The following is a 22,692-nucleotide window of genomic DNA, read 5'->3' as shown; positions in this document are numbered from 1 at the left end:
CTATTATATAGTGCCCTTTTCATATAGCCAACGCAGCAACACAGGGCGCAAAATTCATCCTCTGCTAGTACAGACACAGAGCAATCTGACCAGAGGGACAGAGTGAGATAAAAAACCCAGAACAGAGAGAGAGAAATCCTTTTTGCATATAGGTGCATCCATCCATCCGTCTGTCAGAAGTTCGTGATGCACCTAGCTCAAAAAGTATTTGATATAGATTCATGAAACCTTGCTTGAGTCTTAATCATGATATGAACTTGCGCACCTTCTATTTTTCATCTGCCTCCACCCCCTATTTCCAGAGATATGGCCCCTGAAATTGTCGAAAATGCTCATTTTCACCTTGTGATGCACCTAGCTCAAAAAGTATTTAATATAAATTGATTAAACCTTGCTTGAGTCTTTATCATGATATGAACTTGCGCACCTTATATTTTTCATCTGGATCTGCCCCCTATTTCCAGAGTTATGGCCTCTGAAATAGTAAAAAATGCACATTGTCACCTTGTGACGCACCCAGCTCTAAAAGTATTTCATATAAATTGATTAAACCTTGCATGAGTCTTTATCATGATATGAACTTGCACACCTCCTATTTTTTGTCTGCCTCTGCCTCCTATTTCCAGAGTTATTGCCCCTGAAATAGTAAAAAAATGCACATTTTCACCTTGTGACTCGCCTAAGCTCAAGAAGTATTTGATATAAATTGATGAAAACTTGCATGAGTCTTTATCATGATATTAACTTGAGCACCTCTTATTTTTTGGCTGGATATAGCCCCTATTTTTGAAGTTATGGCCCCTGAAATAGTAAAAAATGCACATTTTCACCTAATGACGCTCCTAGCTCAAAAAGTATTTGATGTAAATTCATGAAACCTTGTATGAGTCTTTAATATCATGATGTGACCTTGCACACTTGGCATTCTTCTTGAGAATCTTAGCACTTATTACAGAGTTATGACCCTTGAAATAGCAAAATAGTGGATTTTTTGTTTGTGATGCTCATGGCTCAAAAAGTATATGGCCTAGAATAATGAATCCTTTTTATAAAATGTTTGTTGAGGCTATACCTGCTTAAGACTGCAGACATTTGAATTATTGCCCCTTATTTGTGACAAGTGTACCAGTGTGGGCACACCCTGTGTCCTACAGACACATTCTAGTTAGATACAGGCCTGTCCGGCTAACTTGGCCTAGCTCTTTGCAAATATAAATGAATTTATAACTTGGTCACTTTGGTGAAAAAATCGGTCACTAGGTCAAATCATTGAAAAAAAAAAAATTGGTTAATGATCTGTCTGATTAACATATTGTTTGTCTGTATGAAATATACCTTAACTAAAATTACAGAAATGTTTCTTTGGTGACCCTTTACCAAGTTTGTTAAAATTATTCCAGTCCACTAGAGGTAGAAGTCACCTTTTCATATATGTATACAGTTTTTTATATATGCATATACTGGATACTAAAAGTCCCATTATTTCTCTAAAATATCATTATTTACCTTAGAAAAAAGACCACGAAACATTGTCAGATTGTAGAGCTCCCTAAATGGTACAGAAACAGCATATATTTTATCTATGATGACCCTTTATCCTTCGAAAATTAATCGCCGCAAAACGCCTTTTAGTATTTTGTATGGATGACAAAATACTGCCAGTGTTTACATATTTAATCGACGGGTCTTTCCAATGACAGTTCTTAATAACTTGGAAGGATGCATAATTGAATGACATCATTCGCACTAAAATTCAAGATGGAAGCTCTGCACACACACACAAAAAACAAATAACAATGCTTGTCCATGGAATACGAGAATAGATCCAAGCTTGATGTTGCGCACAGAAATTTACCAACAGAGCCTGGACACAGACGATATCATCAGTGGTTATAATAAAAATACTCACACTAAAAGTCAACTGCCGTTGTGGCCAAGAGAGCTTAGAGGGGCTGGTTCAGTAAACTCTGTTTTTGTCAGGGCCGTGGGTTCGCTCCCTACTGAGGACAATCATTTTTAAAAAAAAAAATTTTTTGAATGATTTTTAGCTCACCCGAGCACACAGTGCTCATGGTGAGCTATTGTGATCACGCTGTGTCCGTCATCCGTCCGTCAAGTCGTCCGTCCGTCGTCAACATTTGTGTTTAAACAACATCTCCTCCAAAACCAATGAATGGATTTTGATGAAACTGGAGGTTCTCTACCAAAGTTGTTCAAATTGTTCCGCTTGGTTGTACATAGGGCTGCGAGAGCTAAAAATAGAAAAAACTTCTAACAACATCTCCTCTTAAACTGATGGTCCAATTTTGAAATAATGTCACACAAAAGGTCCTTATGTCACCCTATACCAAGATTATTCAAGTTGTACCGATTCGTCAAAAAACATGGCCGCTAGAGGGCGTGGTCATTTTTCCCTATATGTATATAGTGGAAACTTTAAAAATCTTCTTGTGTGAAACTGTTTGCCCGATTTTAGAATAATTTTACACAAATGGTCCTTGTGTGACCCTCTACCAAGAGTGTTCAAATTATTTTGATTTGTCAAAAAACATGGCCGCCAGAGGGTGTGGTCACTTTTCCCTATATGTATATAGTGGAAACTTTAAAAATCTCTTGTGTGAAACTGCTGGCCCGATTTTAAAATAATTTTACACAAATGGTCCTTGTGTGACCCTCTACCAAGACTGTTAAATTACTCTGATTCATCAAAAAACATGGCCGCCAGAGAGCGTGGTCACTTTTCCCTATATGTATATAATAGTGGAAAGTTTAAAAATCTTCTTGTTTGAAACTGCAAGCCCGCTTTTAAAATAATTTTACACAAATGGTTCTTGTGTCACCCTCTACCAAGATTGTTCAAATTATTCAGATTCGTTAAAAAACATGTCTGCCAGGGGATGTGGTCTGTGACTTTTCTTCTCTGAATCAATAATAGCTAGAGCCTTGATATTTGGCGTGAAATATCAGATTTGTAATGTCTACCATAATTGTTCAAATTATTGCCCTAGGTTCAAAAGTGTGTGACATGTATATAATATAGGCTAACATAGAAGAAACCTTAGACTCTGTACTTATACAAACACACTTGAAGCCTTGTACACAGGTGAGCGCTTTAGGGTCAATGACCCTCTTGTTTATTCTTGAGATTATATCGTTAAAAGAATATGAAAATAATTAAAAAATTTAAAAAAAAAGATTGTCAACAGCTGGGAGTGAACCCACAGCCCTGACAAAAACAGAGTCTCGGCCATCGCGGCAGTTGTCTTTTAGAGTGAGTATTTTTATTATAACCACTGATGATAAGTCAAACCCTTATGCGTCATGTTGTTAACTATCATAATGCAAGAATGGTAAATAGCCATTGAACAGTAATACATCTTAAATACCATTAGTTTTTGTAAAAACACAACAAATTCCCATTAAACTTACTGAAGACATTTTCTTCTGTTTACAAGTATTTACTACATCATCAATATTGGGTATGCACTTTTCATTTGCATAAATTAACATTCCTTTCACGGAGGTGGTCGGTTTCTAACGGAAATCGGCTCGGAGAAAATAAAAATAAACACAAGTCTGTATGAAACTACCAGAATTTTTAGATAGTAGGTAGTCAACCTATGTACTTCCCATATAATGTGACCCGCGATCAAAATATTTCACTCAGGTGAGCAATATAGGGTCATCTTGGCCCTCTTGTCCAGTTTTAAACATTATAGGAATATCTTTGACTCCACTGAATGGAATTTAAGGTGACTTTACACTGTGACAGATAAGTGAACATAACAAGTCCCAAAACTCTGACTGATTTTTATACGCCACTCAGAAAGATGGGATGTATTATGGGAATGCCTCTAGCAGGGGGGCAGGTAGGAGGGCTGGCAGAGGCGGCGACAAACTTTGTCTGAGCATATCTTCTTCATGCATGGAGGAATTTTGATGTTACTTGGCACAAATGTTCACCATCATGAGACAGAGTGTAATGCCAAGAACTAGGTCCCTAGGTCTAAAGTCAAGGTCACACTTATGTCTAAGGTCAATGTCAAACTTAGAGGTCAAAGGTCAAAATCAAGAATGACTTTGTCTGAGGAGCATTTCTTCTTCATGCATGGAGGGATTTTGATGTAACTTGGCACAATTGTTCACTACTATGAGATGGAGTGTCATGTGCAAGAACCACTTCCCTAGGTCTAAAGTCAAGGTCACACTTAGAGGTCAAATGTTGATACTTTGTCCGGAGCATTTCTTCTTCATGCATAGAGAGATTTTGATGTAACTTGGCACAAGTGTTCACCACCATGAGACGGAGTGTCGTGCGCAAGAACCAGGTCCCTAGGTCTAAGGTCAAGGTCACACTAAGAGGTTAAAGGTCAAATTCAAGAATGGCTTTGTCCAGAGCATTTCTTCTTCATGCATGGAGGGATTTTTATGTAACTTGGCACAATTGTTCACCGTCATGAGACAGAATGTCATGCACAAGAACCATGTCCCTAGGTCTAAGGTCAAAGTCACACTAAGAGGTCAAAGGTTGATACTTTGTCTGGAGCATTTCTTCTTCATGCATGGAGGGGCCTCCGTGGCCGAGTGGTTAGAGTCGTTGACTTCAAACCATTTGCCCCTCATCGATGTGGGTTCGAAACCTCATTTGGGGCGTAGAATTCTTCACGTGAGGAAGCCATCCAGCTGGCTTACGGAAGGTCGGTGGTTCTACCCAGGTGCCCGCTCGTGATGAAAGTATGCACGGAGGGGCACCTGGGGTCTTCCTCCACCATTAAAGCTGGAAAGTCGCCATATGACCTAAAATTGTGTCGGTGCGACGTTAAACCCAACAAAATAAATAAATAAATCTTCATGCATGGAGGGATTTTGATGTAACTTGGCACAAATGTTAACCACCATGTTGCGTCCAATTTTTAGGTGTAAATTGACCAATTGTTGCCTGGTAAGGATTTTTGTGTGCACTTAGAATTGTGTTTTTTTTTAGAGATTAACTTCCCTTTGTTGTTACTATAAGTAACTTATATTGTAACTTTTTTATAATTGACCGGAAAAACCAAAATCGCTTTTCTGTGGTACAACATAGATGTTACTTTCAAATTTTGGGTGTATTTTAAGGTATCTCTACCCGGTAAGGAGTTTTTTGCGGACTTAGAAAAAAAATATAGATTTCGTGTGGGCTTACTTCCCTTTGTAGCTACTATAAAAAGCTTATTTTTGAAACTTTTTAACCTGGTTGTTAGAATTGGATATGTCATTGTTTAATCTTACTTTCTACCAAACTTTTACAGAATATGTTTTACTGTAACGTCTACATGAAGGGCGTATATTGTGACATTCTGGCACCCTTGTTCTACATGTAAAATAGACAACTGCAATTCTTGTTATATCTTTGGCTTGAGCACTGATATTGATGTGATTGTATTTCAGGCACATAGAGGGCAGTATTTATGAACTTGTGTACGAGGCCATTATTCCTGTTAGGCTTATTACCAGTGGAAACTATTTTCCATACAAGTATTATATCAAGAGGAAAGATAAGGATGGGAAATATGAACATTACACAAGAGGTGGTAGAACTGGGGAAGGTGTGGATAGATTTCTGTTGATTCAGCAAAAGTACAAAAGTTTTGGTAGGTAAAGATAGAAATTAGTAAGTTGTTACCATATCCTTCTCTCTTTTACCATCATTAGACACACATGACTGATGATATCTGTTACCCTCCATTCATCTATTGCGGCTAATTATGCCCCAGTTGGAAGAAGGACATAACTATATTGTTTTGCTCAATGTCTCTCTGTCTGTCTGTTGTTCTGTCAGCCTGTAGACCATTTGTTTTCCAATCAGTAACTTGAGAATGGTTTGTCTCACAATGTTCGAACTTCATGGAATGTTGCCTTTATAGTTTTGGAGATTAGAGGTCAAGGTCAAAGTGACTGCAAGACTGAAAATGCTTACCACTCGATAACTTAAGAATGTTTTGGCCTACAGTCCTCAAACTTCATCTATAGGATGATTGCCAATGGTAATTTTTGTGGGGTTAGTAGATTAAAGGTCAAAGTCACAGTGACTTTGAAACTGAAAATGGTTTCTACTCAAACACTTAAAAGCACTTTGACCTACAGTCATCAGACTTAATAGGATGATTGCTTGTGGTCACTAAATGACCTCTTTTGTTAGCTCATCAGATTTTTTAAAAAAATCTACGAGGTTTTCTCATCACATGATCGTTGGCGTCAGCATCGGCGTTGGTTATAATTTCTGTTCAGGTCAACCAATTCTCAAAAAGTGTAAGAGCTACAGCTTTGAAACTTTGTACACATGTTTATCATCATTCGTTGACTGTGTTGGCCAAGAACCATAACTCTGATTTGCATTTTGTCAGAATTATGGGCCCTTTTTGTGCTTATAAAATTTGAGTTTCTTGGTTAAAGTTTTTGTTTAGGTCACCTTTTCTCTTAAATTATAAGAGCTACAGTTTTGAAACTTTGCACACTTGTTTATCATCATTAGGGGACTATGGAAGTCAAGAACCATGACTCTTACCAGTATTTTGCCAGAATTATGGCCCTTTTTGTACTTAGAAAATCTGAACTATAACTCTTTTCTCTATTGTCCAGCACTTGCAGACGAGCAACGGCACCCGTGGGCAGTGCTGTTGTTTTGAGGGTCTGTAGGTCAAAGGTCAAGGACACAGTGACCTCTAGACTGAGAAAAGTGACCTTGAGACTGAAAATTGTTTCTGCTCATCAACTAAAAAATGTTTTAACCTACAATCATTAGACTTCACAGGTTGATTGCCTGTTGTCAATACATGACCCTTATTGTTTTGGGTATTAAAAGGTCCAAGGTCAACAGTACCTTGAGACTAAAAATGGTTTCTGCTCAGTAACTATAGAAGGCTTTGGCCTATAGTTGTTAAGCTTCATAAGGTGATTACCTTTGATCAGTAGATTACGCCTGATGTTTGGGGGCCAGCAGGTCAAAGTTCAGGTTACGCTGACATTGAGACTGAAAATAGTTATTGCTTAGTAACCAAAAGACACTTTGGCAAACAGTCATCAAACTTCATAGGATAATTGCTTGTGGTCACTAGATGACCTCTATTTTTTATTGTCAGTATGTCAAAGGTCAAAGATACAGTGACCTATTAACTGAGTACAGTTTCCTCTCAATAATTAAAGAACATCTTAATAGGATGGTTGCGCCCCTCATCGATGTGGGTTCGAGCCTCACTAGGGGCGTTGAATTCTTCATGTGAGGAAGCCATCCAGCTGGCTTACAGAAGGTCGGTGGTTCTACCCAGGTGCCCGCTCGTGATGAAATAATGCACGGAGGGGCACCTGGTATCTTCCTCCACCATCAAAGCTGGAAAGTCGCTATATGACCGAAAATGTGTCGGTGCGAAGTTAAACCCAACAAAAAAAAAAATAATAATAATAGGATGGTTGCATGTAGCCAGTAGATGATCCATTTTGTTATTGAAGTTAAGGTAACAGCATACAAAATTAAATACCAGCATGCCTTGGACTTGCCATCTTGGAGGGCATAAGAGTTTCACAGTCAGCTCTTGTATAGTTTAAAGGTTGAATTTACAGCCATTGCATTAGTTGCTTCATGTTATGATGAATCAATCACTGCATTCATTCTTTGTACCCCTTCTTTTCTCTTGAAACCCATGGATAAACTGATAGTCATATGGCATACACAGTGCAAAACTTGAGACCCAATATGGCAATTTGTACTTTCAAAGAATTTTTGTTCTAATTTCACACTAGAAAGTAACATGAAATTTTGGCAAAAGGTACAAAAACTTAAAATTTAAATTTGATATTATTTCTTTGGTTTGATTATACATGTACAATGAATGTATATGTATTGACTTATGGTACTTTCGAGTATAAAAATATGTGTTATCTACTTCGTTAAAGCAAGGCAAAGAAATTAAACAAAGACACAAATATTATTTATGTAAGTAAGTAGTCTCATTTTAGGAGCCACATACAAAAATGGAGCTGGTGGCAAATAACAAAGTGACCTCTGCAGTATAAGCCAATTAAATTTTGAGTCTTGGAAAATAACACAGGTATGTGTTTATATTGAATGGTTGAAACCCAAATATGATATTAACTTGAGATTTCAGGTTGACTCACTTCATGCTAGTGATTTTTCCCCATATCTAAAAATAAGTTGTTAATATTATATTAATGCATTTTCAGATGAATGGCATCAGTATGATGGTTTTGCTGAGAAAGAGCCAGACACTGTTTCCATGGGTAAGATGAAAGAGTTTCTCTCCTTGAAAGGAGATTTTACAAAACATGCAGAGAAAGCTATCTTTGAGTTCTGTCCAAGACTCTCAGACTTTGAAAAGGCTGGCCCTTCTGACATATTAAAAAGAATGCAGATGTTGTTTGAATCTTTGAAGAGGGTGTATTACCAGGATGCTAGATGTTGGCATGACAACTACAAAGGATACTTGGAATTTGTGAGTCTTTTAAGACTTTTTTCTTGATATATTTATGTGGCATCAGATATCTAAAGACACATTAAAATACATGTAGCTTAAAATTGATTTGAAAATAATAAAGGCAAGTAAGATTTAATGCATTACAAGTAACATAAGCAAGTAACAAAGAGAGATAACTCAATAAGTATGTGACATATTAAAGTATGGTTCTGGCACTATTCATGCCACTAATTGAAGTTTTCATTTGATTTTTTTGAATATTTATTCTGGGACAAGTAAGTTTAATTTAATTTAATGGCACTGTGACACAGGAAAGTCATGTCTGGAACTAAGTTTTATTAGCTCACCTGTCACATAGTGACAAGATGAGCTTTTGTGATCACCCTTCGTCCGTCGTCCGTCGTCAGTCTGTGCGTGCATGCATCAACAATTTCTTGTCTGCACGATAGTGGTTTCATTTATGATTTTATTTTAACCAAACTTGCACACAACTTGTATCACCATTAGATCTTGGATCCTTTCTTGAACTGGCCAGATCCCATTATGGGTTCCAGAGTTATGGCCCCTGAAAAGTCTGAAATTAGCTATTTTGACCTTGTCTGCACAATAGCAGCTTTATTTATGATTTGATTTTTACCGAACTTGCACACAACTTGTATCACCATAAGATCTTGATTCCTTTCTTAAACTAGCCAGATTCCATGATGGGTTTCAGAGTTATGGACCTTGAAAGGGCCAGAACTAGCTATTTTGACCTTGTCTGCACAATAGCGGCTTCATTTATGATTTGAATTTAATCAGACTTGCACAAAACTTGTGTCACCATAAGATCTCAGTTCTTTTCTTGAACCAGCCAGATCCCATAATGGGTTCCAGAGATATGGCCCCTGAAATGGCCAAAATTAGCTATTTTGACCTTGTCTGCACAATAGCAGCTTCATTTATGATTTGATTTTAAGCAAACTTGCACACAACTTATATCATCACAAGATCTTGGTTCCTTTCTTGAAATGGCCAGATTCCTTCATGGGTTCCAGAGTTATGGCCCCATAAAGGTCCAAAATTTGCTATTTTGGCTTTTGCAGCCGTATAGAGACTTCATTTATGGTTTTATTTGATACAAACTTCCAAAATATCTTCAACAACAATAAATCTTGGATTCCATGACGAATCTGTCAGATCCAATCGTAGGTTCCAGAGTTATTTTATATCTGATTACTTCCCCTGATTGTAATCAAAATGGATTTATATCAATAAGTACTTATAGGACTTATTTGAAATTTCATTATTGTCATTAGTTGGACTGAGACAGTCAGGGTAGATAACTATGGACTGATCTTATGTCAAATTACCTCCCTTTATTTCAAATTAAAATGGATCTCTGTAACTAATGAAGATACTGATCTGAAATTTAATTTATGTCAACAGATGGACTTGGACAATTAGAGAAGATACATATTGACTGAATTTATGGCAAATTACCTCCCTTTATTTTTTATCTAAATGAATACACCTTAGCAGCTTCTAATTAGATTGGTTTGAAACATTATTTATGTCTTCCATGGTAAGAAATAGTCATATTAGATAACTCTTGATTGAACATTTATTGATATGAATACTTACTAATATATTGTTGTATAGGCTTGTACTTTGTATCTTCTACATGCATATACCAATGCATGATTACCTCCATTGATTTTAATAAAAATGGATTTATCTCGGTAAATATTTATAGAACTCATTTGAAACTTCATTATTGTCTTTAGTTGGACTGAGGCAATCAGGGTAGATAGCTATGGACTAATTTTATGTCAAATTACTTCCCTTTGTTTCAAATTAAAATGGGTGTTTCTCAGTAACCAATGAAGATACTGATTTGAAATGTCATTTGTGCCATCAGATGGACTCAGACAATCAGGGTAGATAACTTTTGACTGTATTTATGACAAATTACCTCCCTTTATTTTATGTAAACGAATATATCTCAGCAGCATCTAATGAGATTGGTTTTAAATGTTATTTAAAGCTTCCAGGGTAAGGAAAAGTCATGTTAGTACAAAAATGCAGCATTTGAGCCTAGGACCCTCAAACTTGGTATGGGAATTGGCCCTGACTAGGTCAAAAGGGACTGATACAAGAAAATGTTTATCCTGATGATATTTAATGTGTATGCCTATGTGCTTTTTGTCAAAACTTGATCATATCATTTTGAGCAATGGTACTCAGGTGAGCGATACAGGGCCATCATGGCCCTCTTGTTGGTTAAATTTCTTCCGTTTTCCTGTACTTTGGGTTTCATCAGTCAAAATTTTGCTCCTATCCTCCTCTGATGTAATCCTTTGGGCATATATTGCACCGCCAATGATAACAGGTGAGCGATATAGGGCCATTTTGGCCCTCTTGTTTGAAATGGAATGTAAAACTCATCTTATTGATACGGAACATCATTTAAGAAATGATTTTTTTTTCAGTTCATGCAAAAATGAACGACATAATAGGATAGGCAGATTAAACATGAATCACATGAAATGAATGACAGAATAGGATCGGTAAATCCATGAATTGTGCTAGCAGTTCATGTTTAATTTGCCAGTCCTATTATATTGTTCATTCGACATGAACTCTGAAAAAATAAATTCCTGCCTTATATCAACATTATGTTTCCTTTCAATTAAATTGAAAACAAGGTTTTATTATAGATTGCACAGTCATATTTTGTTGTATTTAACATTATACTCAGCTTCTAAGTCATTCTGTTCACTAGACAGAACAAATAAGACATCATCTAAGAAACATTCTCCCAGACTACATGTAGATCTTGTCAAAACAGTGGCACATTATCGCTTAGCAGCATTCACTTTTCCATATAAAGGAAGTGGTACAGAGAGACATAAGCTTTTACCAAAAGCAGTCTCTAGTTTACTTTTACAACAGAAACTGGATATTTCAAATGTGATATTTTAAGAAAAGCGTCCTTTCATGATCAATTTTAGACAAAATAGTGTTAAAGAAACAACAGCATAAATTGATATTATCAATACAGCAATTTTTATCTTAACCCTTAGCCTGCTGGCGGCAAGTGATTTTGCCTTTGCGACCAGTGCTGACCAAGATCAGCCTGCACTGTTCGCTATTCAGTCAGTAAATTTTCAGTGAACAACCCTTTAAATAATAAGTGGTACTGCCCAAATTGAATGATGGGCCAGTCCATTTTAGAAATTTAGCAGGGTAAATGTTAATTGTCAAATTTTAAGTAAGTTTTGTTCTCAGGTCTGCCTTATTTACACAATGAAAAATGAAAATTAAAATGTGACCCTCCCACTCCAAGTCTGTGTGAGAATGTAAAAATTCATATTCTCTGGCTTAACTCTATCTAGGAATGAGATATTATGATGGAACTTTGTATTTAAGTAATTTGCTGCTAATGCTGGCTGTTTTTGAAATCAAATCTTTTAAATACTTACTTGTTTTAAAAAATATATATATTTCTGAAGCTAAATAATTACTCACATGTGTGTATTATTGATATATCAGTGCATGATGTATATTAATACCCGTGACAGTCTGTTATCGGCTGCCATTTGTAATTTTGGTAGATATATCTGCCTTTTCTGATGTTTATTCAGTGTGGAATAACTTTTTAACTAAGTAACTAGCTTGATTTTAAATATGATATGGTGCAACCCAGTTTGGATCAATATTTCCAGATGGAAGTTTTTAAGATAAATTGATATATTTACTACCCGTAAATAGTAAGATCCTGTTTATTTAAATACCTTAGCTTGGTTGGTTAAGGTTAGATTTTAAGTAACTATAATTTGCACTGCCATGAATTACATAGTCTTGCTTTTATTAGCTCATTTGAGCACAGTGCTCAAAGGTGAGCTTTTGTGATCGCCCTGTGTCCGTCGTCGTCCGTCCGTCCTTCGTCGTCAACAATTTGACTGTTAACACTCTAGACGTCACAATTTTGGCCCAGTCTTAATGAAACTTGGTCAGAATGTTACTCTCAATTAAATCTTGGATGAGTTCGATATTGGGTCATCTGGGGTCAAAAACTAGGTCACCAGGTCAAATCAAAGGAAAAGCTTGTTAACACTCTAGAGGTCACAATTTTGGCCCGATCTTAATGAAACTTGGTCAGAATGTTACCCTCAATAAAATCTTGGTCAATGAAAGCATGCACTGTTTTAAGAAAATTGCATGCAAATATTCGAATGTTAAAATATTCAATCCTATTCTTATTTATTATATATTGTCTTTTAGATGGGAAAGAATTTAATACCAGCAATGTTTGAACAGTGGAAACTTGACAGGGATAAATCAAAACTACCCAAAGAAGAAAGAGAACAGGTTTTGATTGGAACTTTCCTCCTTATATGTACACTAGATGTGCTAGAAATAAGCATTCAAGATACAAAGCTTACCCAGAAACTTTGCAAAGCAATGTTGATAAGTGGAAATGCTGTTGATAATCAGTGTTTGGACTATCAGTTTGTGGACAAGAACTTCAAGGAAAGAAGGTAATTAATCTTCACAGGGACTTCTCGTACTCTATATCTTATATATGAAATGTTGATAAAGGATATAATTACAGTTTGTAGGTTAAATCTTTTCTTTGTTAAGCACTTGCAGTCAGTGTCTATCATTCAGGTGTAGTAAAATGTTATTTCTTAGGATCTTAAATATGTTTCTAAGAAAATCTCAAAACTCCAGGTTGACTGTTTAAAAAATTGGATTGAATGATTATTCCCCCCCCACTTTTTAGCTCGACTATTCATAGAATAGGTAGAGCTATTGGACTCACCCATGCATTGGCCTCCGTGTCGGCATCCCAATTTGGTTATTTTATATGTAAGCTGGTATCTCAGTAACCACTTGTGGGAATGGATGGAAACTTGACACAATTATTCACTGTGATAAACTGACTTACATTGCACAGCTGGTTCCATAACTCTGTTTTGCTTTTTTTACAAAATTATGCTCCTTTTACAACTTAGAAATTTTTGGTTAAGGTTTTATAATGTAAGCTGGTATCTCAGTACCCACTATTGGGAATGGATTGAAACTTCACATACCTGTTCACTGTGATGATCTGACGTGCAGTTCCATAACTCTACTTTGCATTTTCACAAAATTATGCCCTTTTTTCGACTTAGCCATTTTTAGCTCATCTGATTTTTTGAAAAAAAATGATGAGTTATTGTCATCACTTGAGCGGTTGTCGGCGTCGGCGTCGGCGTCGGCGTCGGCGTCGGCGTCTGCGTCGGCGTTGCCTGGTTAAGTTTTATGTTTAGGTCAGCTTTTCTCCTAAACTATCAAAGCTATTGCTTTGAAACTTGGAATACTTGTTCACCATCATAAGCTGACCCTGTTAGCAAGAAACATAACTCCATCTTGCTTTTTGCAAGATTTATGGCCCTTTTGTACTTAGAAAATATCAGATTTCTTGGTTAAGTTTTATGTTTAGGTCAACTTTTCTCCTAAACTATCAAAGCTTTTGCTTTGAAACTTGGAATACTTGTTCAACATCATAAGCAGACCCTGTACATCAAGAAACATAACTCCATCTTGCTTTTTGCAAGAATTATTGCCCTTTTGGACTTAGAAAATCAGTTTTCTTGGTTAAGTTTTATGTTTAGGTCAGCTTTTATCCTAAACTATCAAAGCTATTCCTTTAAAACTTGCAACACTTGTTCACCATCATAAGCTGACCCTGTACAGCAAGAAACATAACTCCATCCTGCTTTTTGCAAGATTTATGGCCCCTTTTGGACTTAGAAAATATCAGATTTCTTGGTTAAGTTTTATGTTTAGGTCAACTTTTTCTCTTAAACTATCAAAGCTATTGCTTTAAAACTTGCAACTCTTGTTCACCATCATAAGCTGACCCTGTACAGCAAGCAACATAACTCCATCCTGCTTTTTGCAATAATTATTGCCCCTTTTGGACTTAGAAAAATCATTTTCTTGGTTGAATATTATGTTTAAGTCAACTTTTCTCATAAACTATCAAAGCTATTGCTTTAAAACTTGCAACAGTTTTTCACCATCATAACTGGACACTGTACATCAAGAAACATAACTCTATCCTGCTTTTTGCAAGAGTGATGGCCCTTTTTAGACTTAGAAAATCATGGGTAGGACAATATTTCTATTATACAAAAAAAATCAGATGAGCGTCAGCACCCGCAAGGCGGTGCTCTTGTTTGTTAAGTTTTTGTATGTAAGGTGGTATCTCAGTACCCACTAATGGGAAGGATTGAAACTTAACACGATTGTCCATTGTCATGAGCTGATATGCATTGTACAGGTTTCATAACCCCGTTTTTCAGTTTTACAAAATTATGCCCCTTTTCCGATATTAATATACTTTCAGTTGACAAGACTGTTAAATAGTCTAGCGTTGCTGTCCTCTGACAGCTCTTGTTCCTAATGGGATGCATCTGTCTATTTGTCCATCCATCTGTCTGTCGCCCATCATTCGTCTTGCCTGGTACATACCTATTCTTGATAATGAGATGGTGTGTCATGTACAATACCCAGATCCCTTATTCAAGGTTAAGGTCACACTTGGAGGCCAAATAGTAACAGAGGCTGTTTCGTGTCCACTCCATAAATTTAGCAAAGGGTTTCAAAATAACTGCAAGCATTTTCCCCATATTGATACGATCTGCTGCATGCAAGACGAAGACCACCAGCTCCAAGTTCAAGGACACACATACATATATTATATATGTAGTCAAATATAGCATTGCTAGGTAGCATTATTATGCCAGCAGTGGAGATATGCAGTCTCTCTGCTTGTGTTAACTTTCATTTGTGTCTGGTTTAAAACTGTCCCATATAAATTTTGTTTCCAAAAGGTATGCTTTTTATACGCCCGAAGGGATGTATTATGTTATGACCTTAGTGTTTGTCCGTCCATCAGTCAGTTCCAGGAATAGGTAACTTATGTGACTACTTGTGAGCATTTCAGATACATAATTTGCTAAATTCCGTTATGTGGTTATAACGAAATTTTTTGGACATAGTAAATGATGTAAGGGGGGTAACTCTAGTACATTTAGAAAAAAAGACAGTTAAAATTTGGATACCTTTATGTCTAAAGGCAGAGTGCATGTTTTGGATGGCTCAATTCAAGGTCAAGGTCACACTTAAGGGTCAAAGGTCATATGACTTTGTTTCGTGTCCGCTCTGTTACTCTTGAACCCCTTGAAGGATTTCAAAGAAACTTGACACAAATGTTCTCCACATCGAAAACAACATGCAGAGCAAAAGTTTTGAATGGCTCACTTCAAGGTCAAGGTCACACTTAGGGGTCAAAGATCATATGACTTTGTTTTCATGTGTATATTGCTCTGCATTCGGTGCTCTTGTTTTTGTTTGGCAGTTCCCTTTTTTGTTCACTTATAATGATTGTTTTATTGAATTACTTCCCTTTTATGTTCCTATAAATAGCTTATTTTGTAACTTTTTTATTATTGGCTGTGAAGTTCTTTAAATTTTGCTCCAATCCTCCTCTGATATAACCCTTTGGGTGTATATTGCCCTGCTTGTTGGAGCTCTTGTTACTTATTTGTTAATGACTTCGCTTTAACATGAAATGAGATATTTTATTATATTTTTAGCTTGACTGTCCAAAAAATAAAATAAGAAGGGCAAATATACTTGTACAAAGCATTAGCTTTGCCATAGTTGTCGCCTTTGCATAAAGTTTCCGGCTTTCATTATTGTCGAGCCTGCTTGCGGAAGCAAAGGCATAGTCATCCATTAATGGCTGTTTTGTGTATGTGCGTGTATGTGTCCATGCTTGCATCCGGTTTTGTTTGTCTGGACAATAACTTTGACATGCATAGAGCTTTTTTTTTTTTTTTATTTGGCATGAGTATTAACCTGAGTGAGACAGAGTGTCCTGCGCAAACCTCAGGTTCCTATCTTAAAGGTCAAGGTCACAGTTGGAGGTCAAAGGTCTTGTCCGGCCCATAACTTTGACATGCATTGAGGAATCTTGTTTATATTTGGCATGAATGTTTAACTCAATGAGATGGAGTGTCATGTGCAAACCCCAGGTTCCTATCTCAAAGGTCAAGGTCACAGTTATGGGTCAATGGTCATTTTAGAGCTTGTCCAGGCCATAACTTTGATAAGTAAGGAGCAATCTTTTTTTTCTTTGGTGTAAACGTTCACCTCTATGAGACGGAGTGTCATGTGCAAACCTCGGGTACCTATTTCAAAGGTCAAGGTCACACTTGGGGGTCAAAGGTCATTTTAGAGTTGTCCAGGCTGTAACTTTGCCATGCATAAAGCAATTTTTTTAAATTTTGCATAATGTTAGTCCTTTTGACAGCTGGCGGGTTCAACATGTTGCCCTTGGGCATCTAGTATCTTCTTAACTGCTGCTCCTATTTAAATCAAAGTTCAAGTAAGGGTTGGGTTTCGTAAGGGGATACTTCTTATTGTTTAGTGTCGATTATCCTGAAAGTCAAGGTCACTGGTAAAAAATATTGTAATAATGCTGGTTAAAGGTGGTAAATCAGATTTTAATCAAGTATTGGATTTGGTCAAAAGTTTAACAAATGACCATTTATACATTTATACATATTAGTGTTCACTGACTGCTTTATACATGTTAGAATTTTACTGGAAATATTTTTAAAATTTGATTTCCCTGTCTTGGTTGTCCAACAAAGATCTAGTTATATTAGCTTATGTATGAATGTAATAAACATAATTTTCCTAAGAAATCATATTTTATTATATTTTTCAAATATTTACATTAAGAAATATATATTTAGTTGAAATTCATTAGAACTGTAAGTTTGTGAAATTATTATTACCTCCCTTTACATATTTTGGTTCCATCAAACCTCACATACTGATCGATCTTAGTAAGTGGTTTACGGGGGTGGGGGTGCGGTCATGGCTGTTTGTTACAATAAGGCTGTGAATATTATCATTGTTCATTTATGATATTGTTGTAATAACTATTATTTTTTATTATTATGTATAATGCCATTGAAAATATCATTTATAAAAAAGGCGTTTAATCAAATTGTTCAGTTTCAGTTTTGTGATTGCATATGTCATGTTTTGTTATTTTCCTACATATCTGCGATGTGTCACATGTTTAATTGTAAAGCGCCTTTGAGCGTATATTACATATGAAAAGGGCGCTCAACAAATCTGGTATAATAATAATAATAATAATAATATGATCAGGTATTTTAAAGGTAAATGTCATTATGGCTGCGCACTCGTGATGTAATTCCTTTGCATCTCAACTCGAAACAATGATTTTATTCAACGACAAAATCCCTATTTGGGATCATATATTATTTCTTAAATGGTAATGTCTTTGCAAACATTTTCTAACAGTCAAGCATGCTGTCCTTCTGACAGCTTATAGGTTTTCTGTTTTTCATTTAAAATTGCCATAAATCATTTAAACATAGTTATTGATATTTGAAAACAATTAGCAATTCTACATATTAACCAGGCATTTTCAAACTAACTATCTCTTCATTAGTTGTTTAATATATATGTGTAGAGAGACAGTTTAAGTATGTTGCCCCAAAATTTTTAGAGGACTTTTTTCTGGCTTACAGTATGTTACACGTGTGTTAAAAATACCCCTAGACAAGGGATGTTGGTAACTCTATTAAAATTACTTGTTCTATTTCTAGTAATGTATATATTAAATAATACAGTAAATTTTGTACAGATAGAGAGATTGAGAAAGTGTTGTGTCTTCAGTGCATTATGTGAAGGTGTATCTTATTTTTTAAAATTGATTTGTTGAAAGTTATGATAGCCATTGATGTGTGATGGACTTCACCAGTAGTTTTTGTTTTGTTCTGAGCAGGTACTAATTTTAAACCTCTCCATTCCTTGGCACTTTACAATGAATGGGAGGATAAAGGCTTGTTTATTCTGGTGCAAATGCAACAGTTTGATTCTATTTTCATACAGGAAAACTCTTCTGGAGGCTTTGCTATCAGTAGTGAAAAAGTTGGCTGGCAAAACAAAAGACCCATCTTGGCTGTACCTAATGCCTTGGGTACATTTTCTGTCAGGGAAGACTGTACCTTTTGAGACACAAGTTGTAGATGTGTCACATGACAGTGTGAAACCTGTTTGGTGGGGTATTGCAGAAATTGAAAATGAAGTTGAATTCTTCAAGGGAAAGACAGGGAAGTGGTCAATGTAAGTATTATCCTATTAATTTTGTGATGTTTTTGGTCAGAGGATGCTTTTTTGATTGTAAAAAGTGATACGAGGTCAGGGGCATTGGTACAGCATAAATGATAGATCACACATCATTTGCCAACAACATTATCATCATCATCTTCAATTTATTATGTCTGAAGGGCTCTTGTAAATATGGCGGATTTTGTTAACAAATCATCACCCTAGGGTGGATATTTTGCCAAGTAAATGAGTTTTTCTTTGACTTTGGAAAACATTGCATGCATGCATTGTGACCACGCTATTTACCTCCTCCCGATAATTTACCCTGAGTCTGTACCTGGTGCCGTAAAAAAGTTATTGAACGCTTTGTACGAAGATAAATAGTTCAAGTCCTACTCAAGTCCACTTTCCCAACGTTTTTTATAAAAAACAGTACAAGATTGTCCAAATTTATGATAGCCAAGGCTTTAGAATGATTAATTCTTACTTACAAATGCACAGCACAAGTGCAAGAACCTTTTATTGCCAATATGTTTTGAGGGTAAATTGTCGGGAGGAAATAAATAGCTTGGTCACAGAATGCACACATGCAATGTTTCCAAAATAAAAGAAAAACTCACATACTTGGCAAAATATCCGCCCTAGGGTGATGATTTGTCAACAAAATTCGCCATATTTACTCGATAGACACAATTTTCTCACTTAATCCACCGAAAGACACCATTTACATACTACCCCTTGTATAGACACCAATCCAGTTTTGTTGGAATCTGTTACCTCATTAAGCATCATTAGAGGCAAAAATTCTATGGCTCAAAATTGTTTCCTTTTCGTACTTTTATGCCCTGGGGCATATAGCGTCCGTACATATGTACGTCTGCCTGTCTGTGTGTCCAACTCTTCCCACACAGCCTGATTTGCTTCAAACTTTCACAGATGAACAACTTTTATTTGTAGATGACCATAAAAAAGGATTTTTTACTGTAACTATTTTTACCACAGTTATGGCCCTTTCATAGTTTTTGCTATATGGAATATAGAAAAAAATCTTTTATGTCCAACACCTCCCACACGATTAGCCTGATTTGATTCAGACTTTCACAGATAATCAAGCTTGATGTGAAGATGACCATTAAAGGAAGGAAGTTTTTTCTGTGACTATTTTTACCACAGTTATGGCCCATTGATAGTTTTTGCTATATGGAATATAGAGAGAATCTTGTGTGTCCAACTCTGCCCACACTTTTAGCCTTATTTGCTTCCAACTTCCACAGATGAACAAGCTTGAGGTGCAGATGGCCATAAAGGAAGGATTTTTTGTGTGACTATTTTTACCACAGTTACGGCCCTTTGATAGTTTTTGCTATATGGAATATAGAAAAAAATCTTGTATGTCACAGTTGATAAGAGAGTTTGCTGAAAATTTTCAAATAATTGCTTTCATCTGGTTTTTTTTAAGGGAAATGGTTTTAGCTAATTCTCTTTGTTATAAAATAAGGTATCAACAAACCTGCATATCACTTTCATATAAGCAGTAGTAATTTCAATAATATTGATAACATTAAAAAAAGCAAAGTAATTATTATTTAATTGATTACACTTCTTTGCTCTCATGCCTAGATCTGCTGGTTTAAACAATATTTTATTAATCACAATTCATTTACAACATGTATATATATATCAAAAAAGCATACAGGATTGAGTAGGAAGCTGAAAGCTTATTTGAAACTCTCTCCTTTAATCCTAGATCTGTTATATGTAAACTTTGAATGGATTCAAAGGACTTGAAAAGATAACAACAGTGAGTGCAGTTTTTAGCTCGACTATACAAAGTATGGAGAGCTGTCCTACTCGATCCGGCATCGGCGTCCTTCCGCGTCCGCACTTTGGTTAAAGTTCTGATGCACTTTCACTCTATCTCTGTAATTACTTGATGGATTTGTTTCACATCATATGACACAAGGGCCATAACTCTCACACCAATATTTCATGAATTATTCCCCCTTTATACTTAGAATTTCAGGTTAAAGTTTTGACGCACTTTCACTCTATCTCAGTTATTACTAAATGGATTTGATTCAGACTTAAAATAGTTGTTCCACCTTATCACCCACATCATATGACACAAGGTCCATAACTCTGGTACCAATATTTCATGAATTATGCCCCCCTTTTACTTAGAATTTCAGGTTAAAGTTTTCATGCACTTTCACTCTTATCTCAGTTATTACTGAATGAATTTGATTCAGACTTAAAATAGTTATTCAACATCATCACTCACATCATAGGACACAAGGGCCATAGCTCTTGCGCCAATATTTCATGAATTATGCCCCCCTTTTTACTTAGAATTTTGGGTTAAAGTTTTGATACACTATCTCAGTTATTACTAAATGGACTTGATTCAAACTTAAAATAATTCTTCCACCTTATCAACCACATCATATGACTCAAGGTCCATATCTCTGGTACCAATATTTCGTAAATTTTGCCCCCCTTTTACTTAGAATTTCAGGTTAAAGTTTTCATGCACTTTCACTCTATCTCAGTTATTACTCAATAGGTTTGATTCAAACTTAAAATAGTTATTCAACATCATCACTCACATTATATGACACAAGGGCCATAACTCTTGCACCAATATTTCATGAATTATCCCCCCTTTTTACTTAGAATTTAAAGTTTAAGTTTTGATGAACTTTCACTCTATCTCAGTTATTACTGAATTGATTTGATTCAAACTTAAAATAGTTGTTCCACTTTATCACCCACATCATATGACACAAGGTCCATAACTCTGGTACCAATATTTCATGAATTATGCCCCCCTTTTACTTAGACTTTCAGGTTAATTTTGATGCATTTTCACTATATCTCAGTTATTACTTCATGGATTTGATTCAAACTTGAAGTTGTTATTCCACATCATCACCCATCATACATCATTTGATACAAGGTGCAAAAATCACTCTTGCATCAATATATCATGAATTATCCCCCTTTTTGCTTAGAATTATACTTATTTAATGTTCTTTATCTCTCTTATTACTTAATACTTTTGACAAAGACTCAAGCTATTGTCCAATGTCTTTATTCTTATTGGAGTCATTAAACACTCTAGTGACAGCTCAAGCTTCCTCAGATGTGCCCAGTTTCACTATCCAGCATCAAAATAGTCGAGCGCGCTGTCTCCTTTGACAGCTCTTGTTATGTTATTGAGATTAGCAATGTGTTACTTTAATCTTCTTGTTTTTCAGTCGTTTTGAGACCATATTAGAAAATTTGGAACCAGTATTTGAGATAGATTACTTAATGCCACGTACTTTCATGACAGCAGTAGATCTTGATGACCTGGAAAAAGTCATTCAGACTGGAAAGATTCCTGTAGAAGTCTGTTTAGCTAACCTTACCTATCATGTTAGAGTCAACAGACCAAACGCCTATCAAGACTATTACGGCAGTACCTATTGGTTCCCAACTATCAGTCTTGAAGAAAAGGTATAGTTTGTTAGAAACTTCAAACGCTTGTCCAGTGTGATGAGCTTTAATGCATTGTACAGGTTTCACAACTGTGTTTTGCATTTTAGCTAGTCTGATTTTTGAAAAAATCTAGGATGTATTTTCACTTGATTGTCAGCGTCGGTGTTGGTGAACATTTTTGTTTAGGTCCACCTTTTCTCAAAAAAATATGAGCGCTACAGCTTTGAAACTTTGCACAATCATTTATCATCATTAGATGAATATGTAGATCAAGAACTGTAACTGTATGATGCATATTCTTAGAATTATTGTCCTCTTTTTCGACTTAGCAATGTTTGGTTAAGTTTTTGTATGTAAGCTGGTAGCTGGATACCCGCTAATGGGAATGGATTTAAACTTCACACACTTGTCCATTGAGATGATCTGAAATAGATTGTATAGGTTGCACAACTTTGTTTTGCATTTTTAGCTCATCTGATTTTTAGCTCACCTGTCACGGAGTGACAAGGTGAGCTTTTGTGATCGCTTTTCGTCCAGCGTCCGTAAACTTACT

At 35.9% G+C, this 22,692-nt stretch overlaps 1 protein-coding gene across 1 annotated transcript in view; it reads left to right on the top strand.

Annotated features, from left to right (window-relative positions):
- LOC128553868 (E3 ubiquitin-protein ligase rnf213-alpha-like) overlaps positions 1–22,692 on the top strand; it is a gene marked incomplete at its 3' end in the record, with an annotated part of 55,602 nt that overhangs the window by 13,376 nt on the left and 19,534 nt on the right. Inside the window, exons 5-9 of the mRNA XM_053535060.1 lie at positions 5,428–5,630; positions 8,218–8,486; positions 12,735–12,991; positions 18,441–18,674; positions 21,917–22,157. Coding sequence (XP_053391035.1) covers positions 5,428–5,630; positions 8,218–8,486; positions 12,735–12,991; positions 18,441–18,674; positions 21,917–22,157 — 1,204 coding nt within the window. The remainder of the gene's footprint in view (positions 1–5,427; positions 5,631–8,217; positions 8,487–12,734; positions 12,992–18,440; positions 18,675–21,916; positions 22,158–22,692) is intronic.

This window comes from Mercenaria mercenaria, unplaced genomic scaffold, assembly GCF_021730395.1.
Source record: "Mercenaria mercenaria strain notata unplaced genomic scaffold, MADL_Memer_1 contig_4414, whole genome shotgun sequence".
Lineage (NCBI taxonomy): Eukaryota > Metazoa > Mollusca > Bivalvia > Venerida > Veneridae > Mercenaria > Mercenaria mercenaria.
Note: the sequence above shows the minus strand (reverse complement) of the source record. Positions and strands in the feature narration are given on the sequence as shown.